The sequence below is a fragment of the Ursus americanus genome, chromosome 14 (genome assembly GCF_024610735.1).
Source record: "Ursus americanus isolate L20-20 chromosome 14, mUrsAme1.1.p, whole genome shotgun sequence".
Taxonomy (NCBI): domain Eukaryota; kingdom Metazoa; phylum Chordata; class Mammalia; order Carnivora; family Ursidae; genus Ursus; species Ursus americanus.
The window spans coordinates 62928316-62955876 of record NC_142140.1 but is presented as its reverse complement, the minus strand read 5'-3'; the positions used below and the strand labels follow the sequence as shown (position 1 = coordinate 62955876).

Sequence of the window (27561 nt, the reverse complement as noted above, 5' to 3'; positions counted from 1 at the left end):
TCACTGTCCAGCACCAGGGGATCGACCACGCACAGTTACGGGACGTCTATGTGATGTAACAGTCCGCAGCCATTGGAATTCAGGATGTTCGAGAATGTTTCATGGCCTGAAAAAAATGTTCATATTCACAGTATGAACTTATATTTAACTAATAAATAAGTTAAATGTGCAAAACAGTACACACAAGTGTGAGTCCAATTAGGTAGAAAACAAAAGTAGGTAAGCATAGAAAAAACCTGGGAAAAGCAGACATAATATTGCATTGTCTTTGGTGCCTGGAAATACAGGTATGCATGCAAATGTTTCCCACTAGTGACCCCTTATTTCTAGGATTAATTGAGACCTGCACTGAGGCCACCTCAGTGCTCCCCAGAAACGCAGGCCTCCTTTGTGACTCTTCTCAGCTTCAAGCAAGCACATTCCTACTGTGAAAATTATTAAGGACTTTGATAGAAATCACTCCACTGTGGTGGGTTGTCTAAGACTAGAATCCCTCTAAGGAAGCTGGAGTCCCTAAATGCTAGCTAAAACTCTAAAATTATTACTTGTGTTGGGGGGGGCGCAGAAAACATTTCCTCTACCCTCTTAGGTTCAGTGTCGGAGGCCTGCGAATTAAACTGACAAGAGATAAACTAGCAAGAAAAAGACAATGTTTATTCATGTGTGCATGCAGGAATTCACCCACAAAGTAATTTAGTTCAATAACTGTAAACAGGGGTTTATATATATTTACTAGTAGGGGAAAGACAGTGGGGAGGAAAAAGCTTCTATGGGAAGAACAAATGGGTTTCTTTAGGAGATAAATGGGCTTTTCTGGGAATCAAAGGGGAGATAAAATAGCTTGTGATAATGCCTGTGGTCTTCTTTATCTTCTTCAAGGCCAAGAAACTCCTCCGGAGAGGGGATTTATGACCGTTTCACGCTTGATCTGCTTCTCAGGAAGGAAGGCACCCCAAAGAGGGGATTTATGGCTGTCTCACTCCCAGAAGTTCTCCCTTTAGTCAGATGAGGGAGGGTTCAGACAAAGCCTCCTCCTGCATCTGTTAAATCTCAGATGTCTTTAGCTCAAAATAATTGTTATGTGACTATGATATAATTGGGACCCCCCTTCGCTTGCAGAGAAGGGTAACATTTTGAAATATTATCCCCCCTTTTCCCCATTTCTCCTGTTACACTCTCACCCTTTCCTCCTTCGCTCTTTCAAGTCGTTATTCTGTACCTACTGCCTCAGAGAAAGGGTGGCGCTCTCTGAGCACGGAAGGGCAAAAGCCCGCTTCCAAAGTCAGAGCCCTGTGGGAAACGGGGAGGATTCTGGCAAATGGGGAGCAGTTAGACTGTTCTCTCCCAAGACAGAAAGGCTGATGAGGGGAAAGAGGAGGGGAGTGTGTGCTGAATGCACTTCACCCTCACCCCCACACCAGGCTCAACCCCAAAGTGAGGGGATGGAATCAGAAATCCCCGAAGAGTTTGGGGGACACTTGGGGTGGGGCCCAAGGGAGAGATACCCGGAGGAGAAATGGTGCAAAGGTGTTCTCAGGCCCAGGAACCGGGGGCAGAAGCCTCACACATGATCCTGAGCCCCAGCGTGGCACAGCCATAAAGATCTTGGGAGCCCCGCCTCCCCATTTTCCCTCAGCCCAGAGGACTGAGTTCCCGGGCCCCAGAGAAGGACACGGAGATTCCAAGGAGAATCATCGGCTCCCACGAGGCCTCTGGGAAATGCATTAAAAATTGGAAGAAAACGGCCAACATTATTGTAGATGTTGTCGTGAACGTGTGAATTGTCCGGGTGATAGAAATTTGGGCAATTTCTATTTCCTTGTACTTGTGTTGGTTTCCTACAGCTCCTGCAACAAGCAAGCTTTGTCAGGGAAAATCAAAATTCTTAGAACTCCAGTCCACACACCTCAACGGGGCACATAGCCTCTGCTGGGCCGTGCGCTCGAATCCTGAAGTCTTGACAGAGCAAAAGAACAGGGGCCCCGGTTCTCGAGCTGCCTCGGGTGGACTGAGGTCAACAGACATGGAAACTAGCAGTTACGCTGGCAGTGGAAGTGCCAAGAAACGAGGTCTGAAGCTGAAGCCCAGAGCGGTTCTACTCTTGTTTAATAAAGAGTGACGTGTTGTTACAACACACACACAAGGGAGCCCCTCCGTGTGACTGTCACGGACAACCTGAAGCGTGGTTCATTTGCTGACGGACGAAAGCCCAAATCCAGGCTGGACGGGCAGTTGGTGTCAGCATATAATTTACAAATGGGGGGCTGTATATAAGATACACAGTAAAAAGTCGGGAACGACTCATAAGGGGGACAAGCGTGAATCTGACCGACACGCTGCCGCCACCCGCCACCCCCCGTGCTAATGGCTGATGGGAGATTTTCTATGATCATGAATGAAAATGCATCTTTTGGGCAGGTGGCACCTGGCTGGCTTAGCCGGCGAAGCGGCTGACTCTTGATTTCGGCTCAGGTCAGGATCTCAGGGTCCTGGGATCGAGCCCCACGTCAGGCTCTGCGCTCAGAGGGGAATCGGCTTGAGATTCTCTCTCTCTCCCTCTCCCTCTGCCCCTCCCCCTGCTCGCTCTTTCTCTCTCAAAGAAAGAGAGAAAGAAAAGGAACGCATCTCTTGGTCCAGAATCTCTGTGACAGTTAATTTAATGGATCGACCTGACTAGACCGCAGTACGGAGGTGGTCGGTCAACATTATTCCAGATGTTCTGTGAAGGCATTTTTGAAATTTAACATTTAAGTCTGCAGACTTTTTTTAAAAAGACTTTATGTGAGAGAGAGACAGAGTGAGAGAGCGCCAGTGTAGGGGGGAGGGGGGAGCAGCAGAGGGAGAAGCAGACTCTCCGCTGAGCAGGGAGCCCGACACAGGGCTCGATCCCAGGACCCTGGGATCATGACCTGAGCCGAAGGCAGACGCTCAACCGACTGAGCCAGCCAGGCACCTGAGTCTGCGGACTTTGAGTAATGCAGACGGCTCTGCACGCAGGAGGCAGGCTCATCCGTCAGGTGGGGGCCTGACCGGGAAGGCCGGCCTCCCCCATGCTCAGAGGAGCTCCGGCCGTGGCGGGCAGCCTTTGCTCCGAAATGGCACCGCTTGCTGCCGTCCCCAGCCTGCCGCCCTACCCTGCGGCTTCGGGACCTGCCAAGCCAATTGCATGAGCCAATTCCTTAAAACACATCGCTCTCGATGTAGGTACATATTTATTTATACGCACACACATCCTGTGGGTTCTATTCTCCGGAGAGCCCTGACTAATACGACCTATAAATATTCATGTGCCTTATTTACCCTCACCAAGACTTCCCAGTGCAAAAAAAAAAAAAAAAAAAAAAAAAAGGCTTAATATTCTGCTGCAGACAAACACTTAATTTGTGGCTGTTGGTCGTTCTTCCTCAGTCCACCCAGAAGGCAGGGGTGATAAATTATCCTCGACATCAGCAGCACCAGCTTCCTGGCCTGACGTGGTGCAGCCGCGGCCGCCAGTGCCGAGTCCGAGCCGTGTGGTTAAACCGCAGGGTGAACAATCCCGGCTCCAGAGCCCAGAGCCAGCCTTCAATCTGTCAGCACAGATGCAAGGAGACGTTTCGTTCACTGATTCCGGACTATGAGATACTATAGTAGAATTTTAAAGGAAACCCCACGTACGTGGTAGAAACAAAATTCAAACGGTAACAAGGGGTACCGAATGAAAAGTCTCCTAGCGAGAGCAGCTCGGAAGAAGAGGGGGTGCCCAGGACACCTCCTTTTTCCTCTTCTTTCTTTCTTTCTTTCTTTCTTTCTTTCTTTCTTTCTTTCTTTCTTTCTTTCTTTCTTTCTTTCTTTCTTTCTTTCTTTCTTTCTGACTTCTGAAACAACAAAAGGAAAAAATGCCAAAGAGCACGACTGTGAGAGTAGAAGACTATATGTTGGTCTCTGCCCCCGGTTCCTGACACAGGGCTCTTGAAGTCCTTGTGATCTCCTGGGTGGCGGGAGTAGCTTCCCTTCTACTGAGATGGCTCTGGGTGGGCTCCTGGGTTGCTCCTGATGGGGGCTGAGCCATGACTGGAACCTTGGCGTTTTCAGCCCATCCCTCCTTCCCCGCACATTCTCTTGAGAGAAGGGAGAAGGTCTGAAAATAGACTTAATGACCCATCACGTGCACGTGATGGAACCCCCATCAACATTCCAGTGGCATGGGGTTGGGGGAGCTTCTAGCCGGTGACCACACGCCCGTCCCCGGTGGCAGAAGCACCCATACGTCTCTGCAGTGGCGTGCACCTGCACCCTCTATGACACCCTTTGATAAAAAGGTAAGTGCTTCTCTGAGGTCTGCGAGCTGCCCTAGCAGATTCATTGAACCTGGGGAAGGGGGCGGTGGGAACCTCCAATTTGCGATATCACATAGCAGCTGTGGGCAACTCGGGGACCCACTCACTTGTGATGGGTTCTGGAGTGGGGGGCAGGCTGGTGGGACCAGGCCCTTAACCTGTGGGACCTGACGGTGTCTCCAGACTGGTCGTGTCAGATTGTACCTTGTACTTTCCCTGATCCTGGGGAAATCCTGGAATCAGCCATTTCTCCAAGGAGCCCTCCTTCCTTTTTCGTACAGAATGGCATTTAAAAGGCAAGAGCTGGATGCTAGGTGTGTTCGTTGTTAAAAGGGTTATTATCCTTATCCATATCCCCAAAAGCTATGTTTAAATCCTAAGCCCCAATACCTCCGAATGTGACCTTATTTGGAGATAGGGTCTTTGCGGACATAATCAGTTACGATGAGGTCGAACGAGATTAGGGCGGGTCCTAATCCAATGATCCGTGTCCTTATAAGAAGGCCAGGTGAACACACGGGGGGACGGACAGACAGAACCCTACGTGACAGCAGAGGCAGAGAGTGGTGTGGTGTGTCTACAAGCCAAGGAACGTCAAGGACCCCTGGCAGCCACCAGCGGAAACTAGGAAGAGGCAGGGAAGGGTCCCCGCCCCCCAGAGTCTGCAGAGAACACGGGCCTGCCGACACCCTGATCTCCGACTTGCGGCTCCCAAAACTGTGAGGACACATTTCTACTGGGACGCACCCAGTGGGTGGTGATTAGTCCGAGCAGTCCTGGGAGACGGATACAGGGGTCTTTTGGGGAAATCTACTCGTATTTCCGTCCTATCTGTACGTATGGGAGACGGGGAGTCTGCACTGATGCATTCAGTTCTCATCCAACAGCCCAGAATTCTCTTTCCTCCCTTTCCGTGTTTGTAAATCCTTCCCCCAAAAGTGAAAATGCCAGCTCCCGCTATCCACGATGCCGTCCCACACTTGATCCCCCCCCTTGGGACAATCGGCCCCCCGTCCTCCCTCGCACAGATGCCCGGCCTCTGCCACCCCTGCTCGGACACCTGCCGGCCGACCTGCCAGCCCCTCGCCCCCATCAGGGCCCCTTCTCATGCCCTTGGGCTCCAACAGCAGCCCACGCGCGGGCGATCCACTGCTTGTTTGCAAACTTTGCATAAACAGTCGACTGTGTACCTTGTTCTGCAATCTGCAATCTGCTTTTCCACTCGACGTCGTTTGTGCGATCCATGCGGATGCGCGTAACCTTAGCTCATGCGTTTGCAACGCTGCGTGGGGTTTCGCTACACGAGCCCATCTCTGCTACTGGACGTCGGTGGTCGGCAGGCTTCTGCGGGGACGCTCCCGTACTGGTCTCCGGGCCCGCGCCCTGGCCGGGGATTTTCTGGAGCCCGTCTTTAGGGATGGATTCGCCGCGTCTTAGGGAGTGGGCATCATCCCCTTTACTAGATGACGCCTAAACGCTTCCCAAAGGGCCCGCTGGTTCTCTCCCGGGCCCCCACCTCGGAGCGCGAGTGGCATTTCTGCTGCTCCACGCCCTCGGCGACCCTGGAGGCACATGGTCATTTCCGCGTGCGCGCTGAGAGGCTTCGGTGTCTGCGCGCTTTGGGCTGACGACCGGCACGGGCTGCCTCAGCCACGGTTTCCGCCGCCCCCGAGGGAGGCACCCCTCGCAGCCCAGCAGACTGCTAGCTGTCCACCCCGACTCTATCCTTCCTTCTTCCCCGGTTCTTGCATAGAAACAGAGGCTAGGGCTGCAAGCACGGCGGCCAGCCCGGCCACGCTTCCGAGTCTCCCGTGACTCAGGTCTTGGCAACCAAACATAAGCAATGCTGATGTGTGGCATTTCCAAGTATGGGTCTCAAACCAGCGGGCCTGGCTCTTGCCCCTTCTTGCCACCCCGGAGTCCCACGTGACCACGATCTTGCTTCAACCACACAGATAATGCCCCTGATCTGCGGACGGAAGAGCCCGAGACCCCGGGTGACCGTGTGGAGCAGGACCACGGGCTGCTCTGGACGTTACCAGGGAAACACACTTGGCCCCAGAGCGAGCGCCCCACAGGGCTTCCTGGTGGTGGAGCGAAGTCTTCACCCCAATATGTTCCCCCACGCCCACCCCCACGGGGCTGTGCGAATCCTCCGGGGACAAAGTCCCACGTCACCCCCCAGCCACACTAAGTGAAACCTGAAAGCCCCCACCTCCTCCCCGTGTGGGCATTTCCAAAACTCGCGAATTCTTTCATTTGTCCCCCCTTGGAATATTCCCAAGATGATTATGTAAGGAAAAAGTGGGGGGCTGCTTGTCTGTGGCTTTTCTCCCCCTCCCAGCCCCTCCTTGCTGGTCTTCAGGGAAGAGAGAGGCTTCTCACGTTCACTAGATTTTTTAACAACTGACATTGTCTTTCTATAATTAGCTCACAAAACGGTTACATCAGCACTGTGCCCCCTTCTGATTTTGTTCTGGAGAGCTGGGCAACGTTCTCCGGACCGTCCTTCGTGTCAAGAAAAATGTAGGGCGTGTTGACGGATGGGGGCAGGTTGGAACCCAGGAGACGAGGAGGTAAGACTCAGTGTTCATCTCACCAGCTTTTAAAAATGTCATAAAATGATCTACGAAGGGCGACTACAGGCCACCAAACACAGAGTTTGTTCAAATCAAAAAGGAGCAAAGTCAATGTTCTCCTAGGTGGGTAGAGAGACAGACAGGGCTTGGAGGGCGTCTTTCCGCCAGAGAGAGCAGCCCTGAGTGCGGGTACCGAGGGCCAAGCTGCCCTGGCCGGAGCCGGTCCCAGGCGTCCATCTTCTCTCCCTCTCCCTCCCCCGGAGGCTCAGAAGTTTCTCTGCGGTGGCAGCAAGCAAGGCCCATGCTTTTGCGTCTATGGAACACTGAGGTGTGTGCCATCGCATCTATGCTGGCACTAACCACGTAACTGGGGAGCAGAGAGACCGGCCTCGCCCCCGTCACAGAAGACACCCCAGGACGGCCAGGCCCTTCCGAGCCGTACTTGGTGTCCTCGCCGCCCGCGCTGGGCTCTGAGCTGGAGGGGATGCAGGTCCCAGGGCGTCGTCCTGCAGCTGGACCTCAGTCGTGCTCCCAGCTCTCCGTGTGTGCGGTGACGCGGGGCCTTCCTCAGCTCCGCACACGGGCCGGTTCTTTCTCGTTCACTGTGGTGAGAATGAGGATGGCAGGTTTGGTAACGACGGCTCTTTTTTCTTTCCCAGCCAGCAGTCTAGTCTGTAACCCGTGTCTCAGCGCGGCAGCGTGGCTGCCGGTGGGTCAGCGCCCCGCCGATGCAATCCGCAAGCTTTACTCGCCCTTGAGACCAATAATCTCCCCCAACAATCGAATTTTTACTCACTCTTTATACAATAATTTACTCTTTTATTACAAGTGTGTTTTTTCTGATTGTTAATACATGCTTGTTTCAGAAAATGTGGAAATACAGAAATGTATGAAGAAGCAAGTGAGAACCTTCCGTAATCCCATCGCAGACCATGGCTAATGGCTCTGCATGTGCTACTCTCAAAACACCGAACCTCAGGTCACCGGAACTCCTCAAACCTAGCCAGAGGTCTTTCTTCTAAGCCTTCGTGTCTTTTCCGCAGAATAGAAAACGGGAACACGTAACATATAAAAAACATACTCAAACAGAATGAGGTTTCTTTACCAAGTAGTTTCCTATAAAATCTCCATTTTCTCAGATGCCTAGGAGTCAGAGACTCGAACACAGACTCTCGAGCATTTACTCAAACAAGAAGAGTAGAAAGGGCAAGGGGCTCATCTCCAGATGCCCCCCCGACTCCTCGTGCTGCTGGGGGGAGGGTGCCCGCCTTTCCTGCGAACCGGAGGTTTTTCTGTCTTAGGGGCTGGAGCGAGGCGGCGAGGGAGCACCTGGGAGGGGATCTGGAGTGAGGAGAAGAGGAGGGAGAGTCAGCCTCCCCGCCGCTGTGGAAAGGCACCGAGCACAAGGGGGCCACGGTCAATCAGCAGAGGGGAGAGACCAGGCCACAGATGACATGGAGGAAGCAGGGGCCAGGCAACAGACAAGGGGGCCAGCTGGGGACCAGTCAGCGAGGGCCCTTCCATGCCCCCGTCCCTGCCCCACTATCCCTCACCTCTTTCCGGGGGATCTCACCCAAGCGGGAGTCTGTGTTCTTTCTGGGGACGTTATCCCCTCGGCTGTCCGTCCTGCCACAGAAATGGAGGGATGAGGATGGGGAGCTGCCCCCCCCCCACTCCCCAATCTGTCTCTTGCGAAGAACAACAAACGAGACAGACCTGGGGCTCAAACAGGAGGAGACACTGCGGACTCACTAGGGAGTTACACTAGGAGGTCAGAGTCCTAGAGTCTGAGCTCTGAGCTGCGGGGTAAAGAGGAGAAGATGAAGGTAGGAGGGCCCGGAGGCGCGGAGGTGGTGTTTACAGGTGAGGAGACGGACGCTAGAAAGGAAGAGACCAGAGAGAGGCGGGAGCAGCGGGGGACAGAGGAAGAGGAGACCGTGGGCCCACCGCTGGCCCGTGCCTTCTTCCCCAGAACAACGGATGGCTCTCGGTGGACCCGCGGACCGCACGCAGCCGCTCCTCCCGCCCGCGCCGGCCGCCCGAGGCCAGACCCCCGCCCCCCCACCCCGCCCCGCCCCCAGGCTGGTACCTGCCGAGCTCCTGCCTCTTCAGGCAGAGCAGCAGGTCCTCGGCAGGCAGCGTGCCCCAGCCCCGAGCCTGGCACAGTCGTAAGAGCCGAGACACGTCCATGAGCTGCCCCGCGGGAGCCAGCCCGTCTCCACCTGAGAGGCGCACCGGGAACGCCGGTCACGCTGGGGCCCCGGCGCCACCTCCCCAGGAACCCAGAAGGGCCTTAAGTCCCAGGTACCAGCTCCGCACCCAGGACCCCCCCCACCCCGGGAAGCCACGGCCTGCGTACCCCTCTCTGGGGAGCCACCGCTGGGACCGCTGCCCTGGGAGTGGCTTGAGGGAGGCTCACGCGCCCGGAAAAGACTGGACGCCATGGCTAGGGGCACTTTGGTTTTATGAACAGGGGGTGGGAGGTGTGGCACTTGGGGGGCTTCCTCCCAAGACGGGACGGCCAGCGGACCTAGCACAAGGAAGAAGATGCGAGAATCAGGAAACGGGGCAAGAGCCAAGGACACCCCACCACCCAGCCTTTGTTAGGCTTTATGACCTTTGCCAGCTTCCAAAGGTCCATTCCCGACAACCAGCTCCCGCCTTCTCCATGCCCGGCCCCAACCTTCTTCAGAGTCTGCACTCACCAGACTTCGGGGGCAAGAGATCAACAGAGGGGGCCTCGCTGCTCTGGGGTACCGTCTCCAGCAGCTGCGGGGACAAGACAGTAAGGTTCCCTGAGGACCGATAAAGAAAGAGACCTGGGTCTGGGACGGAGGCAGAAGCCGGGAAGTTCCAGAAGGGACTTATATCAGACAGACTGGGAGAAAGGCACCAGTCCTGAAAGGGGGTGCAGCTGCAGGAGGAGAAAATGAAGAAGGGGAGAAGGAGGTGAGGTGGGACTGGTGGGTCCCCTCTTACCTGCTGCAAAAAATGCTTGAGGCCCTCGAGCTGGGAGGGGGGCGGCAGCCCCTGCTTGAGGAAGCTGTCCCCATCGGACCCAGGATCTTCCTCGGGGAACGGCCGCTCCGGCCTGTGGTCAGGGTGGAAGGCCCCGGCTGGAAAGTGAAACAGGGCCGCGTGTGTGTGGGAGGGGAGGGGGGTCCTCCACAAATCAACCCCCCCAAATGCCCAGAGAAGCAGGCCTATTAAATACAGGAGGGGCGTCCCGGCGGGGAGAAGGGGAGGGTCGGAGTTTACAGCAGCTGGAGAGAGAAGGCTGGAGGCGGCTGGCAGACGGCACAGCTGAGTTCCGAGAGGCGTGGGCAGGGGGGGAAGGTCCTGGTACTGAGACTCTGAGCAAAGAAACCCCACCATAAACTCCCTGAAGAACAGAAACCGGTGTTCAGAGTGGCTTGGGATTAAGAGACATGTTCTGACCCTCATTCTCTTTAATCACGACTACATAATTTTTACATTCAAAATCGTGATGTAATCTGTCCCTCATTCTTCACCGGACCTGGGCCGTCACGTCTGCACCACACAGAGCGCTGCCGTCCACCCAAGTCCCCGCTGACCAAGCCAGGAAAAGCCACCGCACCCAAGGAATGGTTACCGACCCATCAGAGCACCTCTCCTCGAACTGGACCCAAGACACAGAGACACCACTGTCTCTCTACGGTTGACTAGAGTATCGGCTGGAGCCAGTGTCACAACCGGTCAAACCCACATGCCAGCTGAGGTGAGGAGAGCAAGAACCTAGGAGAGAGTGCTGGTCCACCAGAGGAAGGAGCTGCGCAGGGACAGGCAGCGCCAAGAGCCCACACGGCCCAAAATTGGTTCTGGAGAGCGCCCCGGTCCCAACGCTGGTTCTCATCAAGCCCAGTAACGTCAGACTCCCGTGAGCTCTCACTCCTTTTATTCGAACAACTTGAGTGGATTTCTGCTTCTCGCACCTTCTGGTCACAGACGTCTAGGAAACTAACTGCTTGAGCCCCAGACAGAAAGCAGGTAAGAGGAGCCCGTCAGCGCGTATCCGGGGAACCCCAGTGATGTGTGTCCCCAGTTACCCGAGGATGAGGTGAGGCTTGGCTTCGGCTCCAGGGGCTGGAAGGAGTGCTGGCTCTGGAAAGAGGGGCCCAGCAGGAGGCTGAGGTCTGGGGAAGGGCTGCAGAGAACAGGCGGCTCGTCCCCCGCTTCCCGGCTCTGCTGCAGTACGGGCTTCAGGGCCACGGCCACAGGAGGCAGAGTCCACAGCCTCTGCTCCTCTTTCTCCGGCTCCTGAGGCCCAGGGCTGGAGGGGCTGGTGGCAGGCACCTGGCCACAGGAGAGACAGGATCAGCGCCCGTGCACGTAAAGACACGCGACAGGACACAGACACCTTGATTCCAAGTTGAAGATGACAAATTAGTAGAAAGTCCTTAGAAGGGGATCTGGTAACATCTATCACCTTCCATGCTTACTTTGACCTTACAATTCCGTCTCCAGAAACTTTACAGATAGGCCTGCACGAAGACACGTGTGACGGTATTTACGTCAGCACGGAGCGTGGAAGCAGGATATAGCGAACGACTTTGATGTCCACGAATAAACACTTGGTCAAAGAGAAGTGGTGCAGCCACACACGGGAGGTCACCCCCGGGGGCCGGGCTTGCCCATGAGGGGGGAGCAGCAGGGGCCGCTTCCAGGGAGAGGGCCCAAAGCCCGCAGGGCAAGGCGGGGGGGAGGGGACACAGCACTTTCCACCGCACACCTTTTCGAACTGTTTGGATTTCCTTTGTTACCACACGCATGTTATCTATTCCAAAAAAGATTTTAGCTTAAAATAAAAATTGAAGAATTATGAGGAGGAAATGGAAGACGCCAACAAAACAGGGCGAGGGGTGAGACGCCTCCGGGGCTGGGGGAGGAGAGTGGGCCCCACGCTCGGGCCAGCCTGGGTCCCTCTGATGGGGCGGTGCTTCACGAAAGCACACGGGGCAGTTTCCCGCAGGGCAGGTGTGGCCCGACCTCAGGACCAGCTGAGCTCGAGGGCGATGCCTACCGGGGGGTTGGGCGGCAGGCCGGTGGCGCTGAGCAGCTGGTTCGCCTCCTCCCAGTGGGCGTGCAGCATGGCCTGGAGCCGCTCCACCAGCTCGGCCCGCTGCTCCTGCAGCTGCCGGCGGCCGCTCTGCAGCTCCCGCACGCGTGCCTGCTCCCGGGCCAGCCTGGGGGAGAGATGGCAGGGGGAGGACGGCCTCTGAGGCCGCAGGCGTCTGCCATTCCGAAAGGGGCCGGGGCCACTGCAGACGCGGACAGGCCCTCGGAGGGGGCAGCCCGCTGCCACTCCCAGTCTGCGCTCTGGCGCAGGGAAGGGACAGAAAGGGCTGCGGCGGACCCGCACCTGAGCTCGTAGTCCTGCGCCACCTGCTGCTGCCTCTCCTCCCGCTCCGCCATTTCCACCTTGAACTGAGCCAGCTGCGAGGACAGTTCCTGCTGGTGTTGTCCACTCAGGTCCTGCAGCTGCTTCCTGGGAGGACACGGGTGAGGACGGAGGGCTGAGTCTGAGGACCAAAGTCATCACACGGGAAAGAGCCAGAACGTGCGCCTGTGCCAGCGAGAGCGCCAGCCAGCCTGGCCAAGGACAGAGGGACAGAGCAGGTGTCGCAGGACAGGGTCCCCAGGGGCAGACACTGAGGTGAGGATGTACGGGATATGGGATACTGATTCACCAAAGAAGCATTTCCAGAAAAAACTGGCGGGGGAGAGGGGATGCGGGAAGTGGGACTGGGAGGGGCGGGAAAGGGGCAGCTCTGGAGACAGTCTGGGCCCCAGGGGCCTCGGGGGCAGTACGTAAGCGCCAGGCACCTGTGATGCTCCCGCAGGGAGGCCGCCTGCCGCAGGCTGCTCTCCTGAGCCTGTGCCAGCCGCTCGGTCACCCGCTGCTCCAGCTGCACAGCCAGCTCGGACTCCAGCTGGATCCGCTGGCTCTCACACCGCGCCTGGGGGTGCAGGAAGGCGAGCTGACAGCTCCGCTCACTGGGGCCGAGGACGGGGGCCGTGAGGCCGACAAACCCCAGCCCCCCCCCACGCCTGAGGCATGAACGGTAAGAATTCTGCCGCAAGGAGGGAAGCAGGCTCCAGGCGGGACTCCTGCACTTCACACCCACACAGAAGGCAAGGGGACGCCGCACAAAAGAAATACATATTTAGCCAAAAGCAACGGTACGTACAAGGAGCCCATCTCTAGGACACGCAGCAGGCGTCCCCGTCCCCTCCTCTTAAAGCAGGGTCGGGCTGCGACCCTGGCTCTTCCCTCTCACCTCACAGTCCCTCTGCAACTCCCCAAAACCTGATTTCCCCTCACAGCCCTTCACGACAAAGAACTGAAGTTCCAAATCCCACAGTGATGATTTCTCCGTCTTTGTCTTATGGAGAGGCACGCCCCCCTCGGCCCCGCCACGCTGCCAGCTCGGTGACCTCCGCTGGCTCCGTGACCTCGCGCCCTGCTCCTTGGCCCCAGCCCACCGCTCTTGCTGAAGGGCCCGGAGGGGGCGGGTGTTGTCTCGAGTCCTGTCCTCAGTCTTCTGACCACATACTAACTAACATTCCGGCTCACGGATGCTTTGATACGTGTATTATAAACACGGAGCATTTAGGCTATGTTTTTTCTTACCTTTTATATCTTAAAGCACTTTCCAAATCTCTCTTTAGTTGGAGTTTAAGTCCACACACCCAGAACCCTCCTGAATACAGGCACTTGGCTACACCTCAAATAAAACACATTCAGGGGCGCCTGGGGGCTCAGCCGGTGAAGCGTCTGCCTTCGGCTCAGGTCATGATCCCAGGGTCTTGGGATCGAGTCCCACATCCGGGTCCCTGCTCAGTGGGGAGGCTGCTTCTCCCTCTGCCTGCTGTTCTCCCTGCTTGTGCTCGCTCTCTCTGACAAATAAATAAAATCTTAAAAAAAAAAAAAGATTAAAAAACATAAAACACATTCAAAATTGAGCTCATTTGGTGTTTTATGCTCGAACCTTCTCCTGTGACATTTCTCGCCCTGGTTAATGGCACTGCCCTCCATCGGAACACCCACGCTATCTGAAAGCCAGAGTCATCCTGCCTCCTCCTGCTTCTTTCCACCTTCCAACGGGTCCTTCCATTCTCCTTCCTTAACATCTCCTGAATTTACTCCTCCACTCATGACTACGGTAATTCAGGATTATTTCACGTCCACTCGATCTCCTGGCCTCTATTCTAGCCTCCGCCCTCTCTCACGTTGGCCCCAGTAGACCCTCCACTTTGTGCCTGAGTGAATGTTCCAAAGTACAAATGTGCTCAATTTATCCCCTTGTTTGAATCGTCCAGATGCCCCCAGTGCCTGAAGAAGAACGTTCTGGCCGCCGGAAACGGCTTACACGGCAACCCCACCCACCGCCCCTCTCCTGTCATACTAAACCCTTCCCTGTTACACCAATTCTTTTTTTTTTAATTGTTAAAAATTGTGGTAAAAACACCCCACATAGGGGCGCCTGGGTGGCGCAGCGGTTAAGCATCTGCCTTCGGCTCAGGGCGTGATCCCAGCGTTCTGGGTTCGAGCCCCACATCAGGCTCCTCCGCTATGAGCCTGCTTCTTCCTCTCCCACTCCCCCTGCTTGTGTTCCCTCTCGCGCTGGCTGTCTCTCTCTGTCAAATAAATAAATAAAATCTCTAAAAAAAAAAAAAAAACCCCACATAATATAAAATTTACCTCCTTAACCACTTTTAAGCATACAGTTGGGTAGTGTTGAGCTCACATTACTGTGCAGATCTCTAGGACTGCTCATCTCATAAAATTAGAACTCTATACTCACGGAAGAGCCGCTCCCCACTTCTGCCCACTCCAGCCCCACTCTGACTCCTGCTTCCTGATATTGACTACTCTGGATAGCTCATTACCTAAATTCTTCTAATGGAGAAGTTAATATATACTTCCTCTGAGCCAGCGATGGCACTTTAAGGAATCTATCCTACGGAAGGGGCACCAAAGATTTACGTATAATGGTGCTCACGGCAGCCCTATTATTGATAGTGAAAAAACTGGTGTCAGTGGACATTTCTCATCGAAAGGAAAACGCTTATGAAAACTATGATTCAGGGGTGCCTGGGTGGCTCAGTCGTTAAGTGTCTGCCTTCGGCTCGGGGCGTGATCCCAGAGTCCTGGGATCGAGCCCCACATCAGGCTCCTCCACTGGAAGCCTGCTTCTCCCTCTCCCACTCCCCCTGCTTGTGTTCCCTCTCTCGCTGCCTGTCTCTCTCTCAAATAAATAAATAAAATCTTAAAAAAAAAAACACACAACATGATTTTGTATGATTCACCCGTTCACTGAGACATACAATTCTTAAAAATCACGATGTGCGTCTATCTACGTGTCATGTACTGGGCATACTAGACACAGAAAGATGTTTCTATTAAGAGGTGACAGTGACAAGCTGCTGCAAATGTATAGGTTTTTTTACAGCAGCAACCCACAGGGACACCTGGGTGACTCAGTCGGTTAAGTGTCTGACTCTTGGTTTCAGCTCAGGTCATGATCTCAGGGTTGTGAGATCGAGCCCTGCATTGGGCTCTACGCTCAGTGGGGTGTCTGCTTGAAAATTCTCTCCCTCTGCCCCTCCCCCCATGTGCTTTCTCTAATAAATAAAAATAAATCTTAAAAAAATGATTGTGAAATATAGACATTCTTTTTTCTTAATTTTTTAAAATTAAAAAAATTTTAATTAAGTAGGCTCCACACTCAGCATGGAGCCCAACACATGCCTTGAACTCATCACCCTGAAATCAAGACCTGAGCCGAGATCAAGGGTTGGGTGCTTAACTGACCGAGCTGCCCAGGTGCCCCTAGAGATGTTTTCAAACTAAAGAACCACACACATATATACATACATATACATGCATATACATACAGAGAGATTTTTCCACCCAGAAGATCTCACATGGGAGGTCTGAGTTCAAAGAAAGTTAGAACAACAAAGAAAATAGTAAATTATGTGGATACCTCTAAATGAATAGTGACTTTACAGAACAATATTAATAATGTCTTATGGTGTTTTTATTTAAGACAGAATTTAAAAACTGTGACGTCATGGGACACAGCAGGGTAGGAAACTGCAGGGGTCAGTCCTGCCAAAATATCCATTAAGCTGGGGGAAAATACCAAAACCCACTGTTTGGGAACTCTGGAACCTGAACAGACACTTACTCGACCAGGACGGCGCTTGATGAAGGCAGAGGCTGCTAGACTTCGGTACAAGAGCTGGGGTGTGAGCCTGCTTCCATCCCCCAACCCTCAGCCTGCTGCAGCCATGGGAACGGGAGGCCGGCAGTTTAGAGGGGCCGGCTGAAGTAAGGGTGGGCAGTAAGGACCTTATCCTCCAAAAACGTGGGCTTGGGCATTTTGGCCAGTTTGGCAGTCCCCTGAGGAACCAGAGCAAAGAACCACCTTTGTTCTGGGCTCCTGCAGACGCTTCCTGGGTAGCATCAATCATAAGATGAAGAGACATATATACTTATTTGGGAGAGGGATGCAGACATTTAAGAAAATCTCTGTCAACTCACAGGCTAATCACAGAGATGACAACGGAAATGTCAGTCACCGCACACAACAAGAAATGGAGACTTGGCAAAAACAGTTTGAAAAAGTCACTCTACAAGTGGATGGCTGCAGCCAACAACAAAAAAAATCCAAGGAGAGAGAGATTACGATTTCCATAATTACATTATAATATTTAAGACGTCTAGTTCTCAACAACAAATGACAAAACACAGAAACAGGAAAATATGACTCGTTCCAAGGAAAAAGAGCATTAAGGGCGCCTGGCTGGCTCAGTCGGTAGAGCATGCAACTCTTGGATCTCAGGGTTGTGAGTTCAAGCCCCACACTGGGTGTGGAGTTTACTTAAAAACAAATCTTAAAAAAAAAAGAGAGAGAGAGAGAGAGATTGGACAGGAACATCTCCTGTGGAAGCCCAGTCATTGGGATTACTAATCAAACCCATTAAATCAACAGTCTCAAATACGCTGAATGAACTATTTGTGGACAACAAACTAAATGAAATCAGGATAACGTATGAACAAATACAAAACATCAATAGACATAAATAATAAATAAGAACCAAAGAGAAGTTCCGGAGCTATAAGGTATCATTGATGATATGAAAATTTCACGAGGCACCACTCCACACCCCTATTTCACTACATACCCCTACCGAAATAACCAAAATCCAGAACACTGAGCACAACAAATGTCGGAGAGATGTGGAGCAACGGGAACGCGCATTCGCCGCTGATGGGAATGAAAAGTGGTACAGCCACTCTGGAAGGCACCGGGGTGGTTTCCGACAAAACAAAAGGCACTCTTACCATGCAATGTAGCAACCACGCTCCTTGCTATTTACCCAAAGGAGTTAAAAACTTAGGTCCACACCGAAACCTGCGCGTGGGTGTTTACAGCAGCTTTACTCTTAACTGCCGGAAATTAGAAGCAACCAGGATGTCCTTCAGTAGGGGCGCGGCTAAATACCCTGCGGCCCATCCAGACGGTGGATTGTTATTGAGCACTAAAAAGAAAGGAGCTATCAAGCCATGAAAAGACATGGAGGAAACTTAAATGTGTATCACCGAGTGAAAGAAGTGAGTCTAAAAAGGCTACATATTGTAGGGTTCCAACTACATGACACTCTGGAAAAGGCAAAACTATGGAGACAGTAAAAAGCTCAGTGGTGGCCCGGGGTTGGAGGGAGGGAGGGAGGAAGGGATGAACAGGCAGTGAAACTGAGTGTGACACTATAAAAGTGGACACGTGTCATTATAAATTTGTCCAAACCCATACACAGCGAGAGGAAACCCTAACATAATCTACAGATTCCAGGTGATAATGACGTGTCATGGTAACAAACGTTCTACTCTGGTGGGGGTGTTGGTAACGGGGGCAGCTATGTATTTGTGGAGCTAGGGGGTGTACAGGAAATCTCTGTACCTTCTGCTCTCTGTTGCTCTGAACCTAAGACTGCCCTAAAAAATAAAGACTATTTTAAAAAGTCACCAAAGGGGCTCAATAGCAGAGTCCAGCAGGAAGAAGAAAGGGCCAATGAACCTGAGGATAAGCAACAGAAATTATCCAATCCAATGAGCAACAAGAAAAAACAATCGAGAAATGAACAGAACCTGAGGGACCATCATACCAATGGATGCATTAGCAAAGTCCCAGAATGACAAGAAAGAGAGGAAAGAACAACAACAACAAAAATCTGAAAAAACAGCCAAAAACTTCCCAAATTCGATAAAAGACAAATCTACCCATCCCCCAAACTCAACAATCTCTACACAGAATAAACTCAAGGAGACCCACACTATGATACATCATAGTCATACTGTCAAAAGCCAGACACAGAGGGGCACCTGCTTGGCTCAGTCAGTTAAGCGGCCTACTTTGATTTTGGCTCAGGTCACACTCTCAGGGGTCATGGGATCGAGCTCATGTCGGGCTCCAGCTCTGCGTTGGGCTCTGTGCTCAGCACAGAGTCTACTTGTCCCTCTCTACCTGCTCCTTCCCTGGCTCATGTGCACTCGCTCTCTCTCCCTCTCTCTCAAAAAATAAATTAATTAATTAATTAAAAAAAGCTAAACACAGAGAAAGGAGTAAGAGAGAAGTACCCTTTCACTTGCAATGGCGCCCCCATAAGACTAACTGCGGATTCCTCATAGGAAGTCACGGAGGCCAGAAGGTAGTGGAATGACATATTTAAAGAGCCGAAAGAAAATCAACTGTCAAGTGAAACAAAAAACAAAAACCTTCAAGAATGAAGAAGAAATGAAGTCATTCTCAGATACACAAAAGCTACGAGCATTCATTTCTAGCAGACCTGACCTATAGAAAAAGGGCTGAAGGGAGTCCGACAGGCCAAAATGAAAGGAGACAGTAACCTGAAGCTGTACAGAGATAAAGGACACCAATAAGGTTACTCCATAGTAACTACAGAAGCCTGCATTACTGTACTACGGTTTGTAACTCCTTTCTTCCCAAAGGACATAAAAGGCAGATGCACAAAGCAGTACTGATAAATCTGTGTCAATCACACTGTGAAAGCGAAGGGACACAGATGCAGACGAACAGTGGCTGCACACTGTTGAAACTAAAGCTAGCATTATTCAAACTAGGTGACCGTTACTTTAAGACGTTAATTGTAACCTCAAGGGAATCGTTACTTTTGAAATGTACAGTAAAGGAAAATGAAGAGAATCAAACATACACAAAATATTGATGAAATACCCCAGAAAGGCAGTAACGGAGTAACTGAAAAACAAAACAGGGAAGACGTACAGAAAATAAATAGTTAAATGGCAGAAATCAGTCCTTCTTTACCAGTAATTACTTCATTTTTTTTTTTTTAAGATTTTATTTATTTATTTGACACAGAGAGAGACAGCCAGTGAGAGAGAGAACACAAGCAGGGGGAGTGGGAGAGGAAGAAGCAGGCTCCCAGAGGAACAGGGAGCCCGACGCGGGGCTCGATCCCAGAACCCTGGGATCACGCCCTGGGCCAAAGGCTGACGCTTAACGACTGAGCCACCCAGGTGCCCCTACCAGTAATTACTGTAAATGTAAACGGATTAAACTCTCCAATTAAAAGGCGGATATGAAATTGGCAGAATGGATTAAACCACGAAACAAAACATGATCCACTGTATGTGGTCGACAGGAGACTGACTTCAGATACAAAGACGCAAAAGCCTGTTAATTAAAAGGATGAAAAGAGCCAATGCAAAGAGCAACCAGGAGAGCTAGGGTGGGGTCTAGATTATCATTAGACAAAACAGATTTTAAGCCAACAAGGGTTATATCAAGAAGACATGACAATATAAACATCTATGTACCTAACAGAGCCCCAAAATATATGAAGAAAAAATGGACAGACTTGAAGGGAGGCATGGCAAGTTCTACAGTGATAGCTGGAAATGTCAACACCTCCCTTTCGATAATGGATAGAATAAGGAAATTGACGACTTAACACGGAAGCGAGGCACCACTGTGGAATTCAACAATGAACAGACAAACACCCTTGCCTTCAAAAAATGCACAAGATTTTAAAAGCTGCAGAACGTAGCATACTAGGAGAAAAATTCAAACAGGGAAGGGGAACGGGGATCGTCAGAGGCTGCAGATCTTCCTCAGTGGGGCTGGAGAGGACCCCACAACCAAGATGACCCTGAGTCAAGAGGAGTTCTCCTGTCCCTCAACTATCAGCTATGACACTACCTCAAGAATGCGTGTGTTCGACAAACCCGCTCCCCCCAGCTGGTGGCTCCTCGTTGGCCCGGACGATTCCCAGCTCCCAGCACAGAGCTTCCACAGCGGGGCTGTTGAACAGACTCCGTGAACTCCCAGCGAGCACCAGTCCGGGGGCTACGGCAGCTTACGCACCGCTACGGAACTGTACTAACATCTCCACCCTCGGTCCTCCACGAGAAATTAGTTTCCATGTGGTCAGTCCGCCAGTTCCGCGGGCTAGGTGAAAAGTAAAAGGAGTGTGTTTTTCCCAACACTGGCCTCGCTAACCAGAAACTCGGGGCGTCTCCTACGTCGATCATTAATAAGGAAAGTCTCTCAGAGTGACTTGCTCTGGGAACTGCATCAGCGTGCCCCGAACACACACCTCACACACACAGTAGTCCCCTTCACCACGGTTTTGCTGTCCAGACTGTGGTCCAGAAGCAGGCGATCTCCCTCCTGGCTTGCTGCCGGAAGGTCAGCAGCAGCCCAACCCTGTGTCACACGCCTGCGCCCCTCGCCTCCTTCGTCCCCGCATGTGGGCACCTCCCCATCTCACATCCTCACCAGAAGACGGCGGAGTGCAGGACAGTGCGATGTGTCGAGGGCGAGACTGCATTCATGTAACTTCTATCACAGTCTATTCCTCTAAGTGTTCGAGTTTAACATGAGTTACTGTCCATCTCTTATGTGAATACTTTGTAAATTCACCTTTCCCACGGGCGCGCACGTACAGAAAACACGTGGCACGTATAGGGTTTCGGGCACTGCATCCCCCCTGGATGAAGGGGGGTTACTGTAAAGGCCTTGAGGGCTCAAAATTCTAGTTAAAAAACAGCAGTGTTTGCCGTGACTCCCAAAAGGTCACTGTGCTGAGACCTACCAGTCCTAGGGAGGAAGGCAAGCTGGGGAACACGCCGCCGCCTGACCTGCACCAAGCTCATCTCCAGCTGCAGGGCGTCTCTCTCTCTCCGAGCTGTGTCCAGGTCCCCCTCCAGCCGCCGCGCCTCCGCCTGCGCCCGCGCCAGCTGCTGCTGGGCCTCCCGCGCCGCCTGCGCCTCCCTCTGGGTGTTCCCCTGAGAAAGGAAGCCAAACTGGAGTGTGCGCCTCCTATCCCACCTCCCGGCTACCTCTGTGCCGTTGCACTCCCTCTTCACACGTGACTATCTGCTCGGCTCCGGGGAATCTCCCTCCTCAGCCGTGCGGGTACTGGCCGTCCCGGCCCTGCCTGCGGGCCCCGCGCTCCCCGTCTTGCCCCCACAGATGGTTCTTCACTCTTCAGCCCAGTCCCTTCCAGCCCCCATTCTGCCCTCCCGTCTCATGTGGGCATCTCCCCGTTCCCCGACGGCCGCTCTTACCTTCTCCTTCTCCAGCTGAGCGCGCAGCTCCTCCTGCAGGGCCCCGTAGTGCTCCTGCAGCTGGCGCTCCTGCTGGGCCCAGGCCTGCCGCTCTTCCTCGAGGGCCAGCGTCAGCGCCTCCAGCTGCCGACGCTCGCTCAGCTGCGCGGCCCGGGCCTCATCCCGCTCCTCCTGCAGGGCCCGGCTCCGCTGCTGCTCCAGCTCCAAGCTCAGCGTCAGAGCCTGCCTCTCCTCCTCCTGGAGCCGCAGAGAAACCCAAGATCCTCAGCAAGCCCGCGACAGACCAGCCATCTGGCCCCTCACCCCCATACAGTGTACCCGCTGACAACTATGTCCGCTAAAAACATAATCGTTGACGAGCCCACAGGACTGTGACATGGTCACTGGGAGCTTCCGTTCCAGAATTCGGTACATCTGGGTTCAAATCGGTTTGCATCCCAGCTGTCACTCGCTATGTGTTCTTAGGCACACATCTTTCTCTGCAACGCTGGCGTCGTATCTAGGGCCTGCCTTGTGAGGATTACGGTAAAAATTCACAGACAGCAATTAGCAGAGTGTCCGGCACATAGTAACACTCAGTACACGACAGCGGTCACTACCATTATCAAAAGAAGCTCCACGGAGACTAGAAAATTCAGCCTCCGGTCATGAACCAGCCGACCAGCAACCACGACCGGCGCTACAGGATAAGACCTGTGAGGATGACAGGTACCAGCATGCGCGGCGCGAGCAGGCATCACCCACACATCGGAGCTCCAGGCCTGGCTGCTAATTCATACGGGTCATCTCGTCTTATCACTTCAGCAATCACAAACCCGGCTGAGTCTCATCCCACGCCTTTCCTGGCTCTGCCCTAGAGCAGAGTTCCCAAACCTGGCTGAACAAAACCACCTAGGAAACTGCGGAAAATATTTCAGCTCCCCAGCCCCGTGATATGTCTACCGAATTAAAACCCCTGGCAATGGATGGTAAAACAATCCCCCGATGATTCTAACGAGGCAATGATTTGCAGAATCTCTCGAGCCAACTTGGCGGCCAAGCCTCGTTTACAGAGGATCTAGCAGAACGAGTGTTCTAGGGACACACTTGGGGAGACACGCCCGTGGCTCCCACAACCCACCGACGGCCCACAGCGCTCTAGAATGAGCTGGCGGCCTCTACTGGAATGGACCCAGCCTGGCATTCTCACCAGTGTCTCTCTTTCCCGTTGCTGCAGTCTGGCACTTTCCTGCTCGCGATTCAGGGCCTCCATGGCCTCGGAAAGGCTCTGCTCCAGATGGGTCACTGTCTTTCAGGGACAGGGGAACACAGGACGGACGAACAGAGGGGAATCCCCGCAGGTTATACTGCAGAAAGCTTCAGCGACATAAACTTTAAAAGTGAGACCTAACTCGATGACTTGGGGGCCCAAGAGAAGGCTACGTGGTGTGGGGAAATCTCAGAAAACACCGATGATGCAAGTCTGGCAGCAAAAGCAGTGAAGGGGTGGGGGGACAAGGGAGAGGAACGGTCAGGCCAGCGGCTCCGAGACTGAGCTCAGTCTGCTGGGAACCTGGACTCAGAGCTATTTGGGCTCCCTTCCCTCTATCGGTCTGTGCCCTAGGCTCTCATGCCGTCCGATCCAGGTTGCCCACCTCCTGCTGCTTGCTCCTGGTGAGTTCGGCGGCCTGGCGTTCCTCCTGCAGCCCCCGCAGCACCTCAGCCCGCTCAGCCTCATGCCGGTTCCAGCCCTCCACCACTCGGGCCAGGGTCTCAGGAGAGGAAAGTCAAATGGAATTTCACAGTAATGTTTTTGCCCTCTTCCTGCCCACAGGGGTGGGGTCAACAGCCACCTTCTCCCAGGAGCTGATAAACCCACCCCCAGCTCCTGGCATGAACAAAGAAATGCTGGTTGGCCACCCCCTTTATACTATTCCTTGGCAGCCCCCACGGAGAGACCCACCCGCGTTCTGCTACCCCGGCACCTTGTCCAACTGTTCGATCATGATGTCTTTCTTGCGGTCGGCAGTCACAGCCACGGCTAACTGTTGTTGCAGCTCTAGCACCCGGGTCTGCAGGCTCTGGATATGGCGCTCACAATGCTGGGAAGGAGGATGAGAAGTCTGGCTGCTCCCATCCCTACTTTGACCAAAGCATCAAACTTCCCAGTGCCTCTCGGCGAAAATGGGCTGGAGGCAGGGAGCCCACGTCCCAAGAACAGAATAGGTTTGGAGAAGGAGAATCAGGAATTTTGGAGCAGGAATCTTGAGGCCCAAGACCTCTACCAGCTCAGGAGACAGGGGCTTAGCTTCCAGGCTATTCCCTTTCCCGGATCTCCAGAGAGAAATTTCCACGAACCTTCTGGCAGGAGAGCAATAGCCCACACGGCACAGAGTGGGAAGGGACCCGTGCTTAAGCACCTCATTGGGTACAATGGTTAAACATGGCAAGGAGAAAGGATTCAGCCTCTCATTCAGGCCCAGGCAGTTTCAAACAAACAGAGACGGTTCCAAAAATTACAACACAACCAATGACTGTAACCTTTCCCCTGTCTAGTCCGCATCTCTACTCCCTTCAGATAAGCTGAGGTTTGCAGAGATAAAGTCCATTGTATCACCAGTAGCTGTAAAACCTTCGCGCAAGCCAGCAAGGCGTGTTGTTCATTCACCACACGCTTCTGGAATGTTTCCTTGTGTCAAGCACATTCTCGACCTTATGAAGACAGTGCTGTACAAGATAAGGTCTGACCCTCATGGTGCTTAGATTTTAGAGGGGAGAAGCAGACAAGATATCTGGGACTATGATAAGCTCTTATGAAGGAAGCACCCGAGGGACCTGAATGCACACCCAGAGGAGAGGCGTGCATCTTCGACAGCATGGTGGGTCGACCTCCCTGAAGAGCCATCTGAGCAAAGCCTCAGCTTGCAGGCCCTCAACCCTTCCCAGCACCCAGCCTATTTCTAATCTTTGCTGTTTCAAAAGGAAGCCTCGGTGACTCACCTTGCGACGGGTGTGCTCAGAATCCAGTGCATCTCTCAGCCCCTGGAAATCCGGGGGATTGAGTGGAGGCCCCGGCCGAAGACTGGCGTAGCGGGGAAACAACTCCTCCAGGGCTTGGGCTGAGCTAGATGGAGATAAGTCTTGCAGGGGCCGGGTGCTGAGCAAAGCAGACAGAGAATATCAGGGTACGGAAAGCTTTCGAGAGCCCCTAGTCCAACTGTGACATTTTACAAACAAGGAAACAGACACTCAGAAAGAGCAAGACACTTGGCCAAAGTCATAGAGTTAGACAGCACTCAGGTTCTGTGATTCACTCTACAGTGCTCCTTCCTGTCTACCACACTCCCTGCAATAAGTTTTAGCAGAAACAAGCCCACTCTTCCGGGGGAAGAAGGACTAGATGTTGGGAGAAAGCCAGGTATGAGGCAGTAGACGTCCACGTTCCTGAAAGAGTAAAGGGGATAAATGATAGAAAAGAAAGGATGAAAACTGAAAGCTAAGGGACAAGCATCTTAAGTCCCGAAGAGATAGAAAAGCAGGAAAGAGCAGAACTCAGGAAGAGAACATTGGCTTTCCAAGAAAGCAAGCAAGCAAGCTAGGAGAATCCCAAGGGGAACTCACTTAAGCAAAGTGGCTGTGCTGTCACTGTCAAAGGAGTCCTCTTCTCGTCTCTCTGAGCCAGGACCTGGAGTGATGGGATCCCCTGCAGGCAGCCAGAGGGACCCCACAGCCAGGGTCAGGTAAGAATAGGAACAGGACCACTTGAAGGCGAAGAGAGGAGAGGTCCTTTCCTTTCAACTTCACCCACTCCTCCAGCCCCTCTCCCAAAGAACTGGAGCCTTTGCTCCTGAACTCTCTTGTCTCAACGCCTTCCATTCTCCGCCTTCTCCCACCCCTTAAATCTGGGTTTAACTCACGATAGGCTGTATCCCGTGAGGTCTGGAGCATGCTCTGGAGTTGACCCCGAACACTTTCCATCTCAAAGATATGCTTGGAGCCATCCTAGAATAAAGAAACATGAAAATCAGATGCAACCTGAATGATCTATGTTCTACCTACCGCCAGCGTATGTGGCATCTGGCACCCCCTAAAACCCAAGAATTTTTACTCCAGCACCTGGGACAGCCAAGAAAACCGGAACTGACTCAATAAGGGTTGAACCTCAAATGTCTACAGAAGCCAGGCAAGTAGTGTAAACAAATTAATTGGCCACATTAAGACAAGCCTGGTGAGGATCCTTGTCAACTAGAGAGCAAACATCTTGTGTGAAGACGGTATAGTCCGTTTTTCAAACTCTGGAAGACCTAACAAGTCTGCAAATTGTTTATGACACTTTTTCTGTCCAAGGCTAATAACCAACCTCTCTGTTACATGTGTAATCAATTAGACCATGTTTTAATGATTGACATGCCAAACTGTAAACCATACAATCAAACTAGCTTTGAGCTGGAAGGAACTTAGCACATTTTGCTATCTTTAAGCTCCTAGTTCCCTCCTTAGCTGAAAAAGCCTTATCCTCGCTTAGTGCCCAAGTCCCAGTCAAAGCACTGCAACCTGTCTCATGGTGCAGGTGTCTCTGACCACAAAACCCTAGAAGTTTCACAATTTCCCAAATTATGGCATCCCAGGCCACTTCCTCCCTCATAAACATTTGCTCCCAGGAACAAGCATAAGGGACTCTGTTGTTAAAAGGAATATGAAATCCAACAACAGGAATTCAAATCTCAGCAAAGCAATCTTTTCTTTGTTTTTTTAACACCTCCCATTCCAAGACCCTAGAGGTCCCCGAGAGACACCTCTCTCACCTTTTTCTTCAAGTTGTTCTCCAAGCCAGCCGACAAGCTGCGACTCAGCTCTTGGGCCAAGCCATCTAACATCTCATGGGGAGATGGGGAGGTGGTGGGGAGATACAGCTGGGCTCGGGCAGTGGCCTCCGCCTGACGACTGAGGTGTAAAGAAGCATAGAGCTGGGAGGTCACCTCAGAGGATACTTGGTTCAGCCCAGGGCCTTCTGATGCATCACTCAAGAGATCCTCAGCCCGGAGAGGTGAACTGGGGCTGGTAGCTGATGTCGCCATGAGTACAAGCACGAGACAACTGCAGACAGCAGAGCTGGATACTCCTGGTCCTGAGTTAGGAGACCCGAGGGGGGGAAGTGCACCGAGAAAGACGATTTGGGAGAAAGGAGAAAGACTCCAAGCCAAGGATCCTTGGGGAGTAACGGTAGGGAGGCTTTCTGGTTAGAGGAAAGGCTTCCAGTGGTTCCAGAGGCCATGGGAGAAGGCAAAAGCATTTCCTTCCACAATGCCTGGGACCGGTGGAAAAGGAGGGTGCAGCAAGGCGGGGGTGGGGACAGAAGATGGAGGGGCGACAGCACCACTGGAGTTCCCCTGGAGTGCTACAGACCAACTTCTGGCACAGGCTCTTAAATTCTCACACCCAGAACGTGCAAACTGAAACGGATCCAATCCAATAAGGGTCTGATTTCCCTCCAGCAGTCTTATTTGGCCCTCACCTGGCGCCGGTCGCAGAGAGGCAGGACCCTCCCTCTCCCCACCTCCTCACGCCTCTCGCCATGCACCCGTTCCACCCACGGTCAACCCTCCTGTATATCCCCTCCGACCGCTCCTGGCAAGAAAGCCATAGCAAGGCTCCCCAGAATCCCTCCCTCCGTACTATACCAAGAGAAACTTTGTGACCTCTCGGCCACCCAGTCAGACCTCTCTAAAAAGTCCACCACCTTCCAGCCTAGCCTCAGATCCTCTACCCCGACCACCCCTGGAGACTCCTCGCCACACCGCCAGACCTCAGTCGTCCTCAATTTGCCAAGGTGTGGACCAGGGATTGTCTCCCTCCCCTGAGCCCCGGTCCGGAAGACCAAGGACCCCTGCACACCCAACCTCGCCTCCTTCCCTACGCTCAAAACCGTTGGCAGCCTCCCGCCCACCGTCCGCAGCCCCGCCTCGCTCGCCTGGATGACGTCACCAGCCCAGCGCTCTCCCTCGCAGCCGCCCAGACAACTTCTGGAGCCCGGGAGCCCTAG

General features: G+C 53.1%; 1 protein-coding gene across 4 annotated transcripts; it reads right to left on the bottom strand.

Moving 5' to 3' along the window:
* Nucleotides 1-6742: 6742 nt before the first annotated feature.
* CNTROB (centrobin, centriole duplication and spindle assembly protein) lies at nucleotides 6743-27548 on the bottom strand. Of its 4 annotated transcripts, none has more exons than XR_015726769.1 (20): nucleotides 26324-27548; nucleotides 25436-25520; nucleotides 25140-25221; nucleotides 24519-24675; nucleotides 23504-23620; nucleotides 23174-23290; nucleotides 22729-22827; nucleotides 21540-21776; nucleotides 21111-21257; nucleotides 12743-12876; nucleotides 12279-12404; nucleotides 11940-12102; nucleotides 10966-11212; nucleotides 9878-10014; nucleotides 9604-9667; nucleotides 9258-9428; nucleotides 8988-9120; nucleotides 8615-8776; nucleotides 8452-8524; nucleotides 8179-8239 (listed from the first exon to the last, which is right to left on the bottom strand). XR_015726769.1 is itself a non-coding variant. In XM_045797323.2 (19 exons), exons 1-19 carry the CDS (start codon nucleotides 26594-26596, stop codon nucleotides 8114-8116), a joined length of 2688 nt encoding a protein of 895 aa, XP_045653279.2. In that variant the 5' UTR covers nucleotides 26597-27544; the 3' UTR covers nucleotides 6743-8113. The 4 variants fall into 4 exon arrangements, 2 of the variants coding, with proteins under 2 accessions (XP_045653279.2, XP_087723706.1); XR_006779643.2 differs by having other exon boundaries at nucleotides 8615-8697; nucleotides 26324-27547; XM_045797323.2 differs by lacking the exon at nucleotides 8615-8776 and having other exon boundaries at nucleotides 6743-8239; nucleotides 26324-27544.
* Nucleotides 27549-27561: the final 13 nt, after the last annotated feature.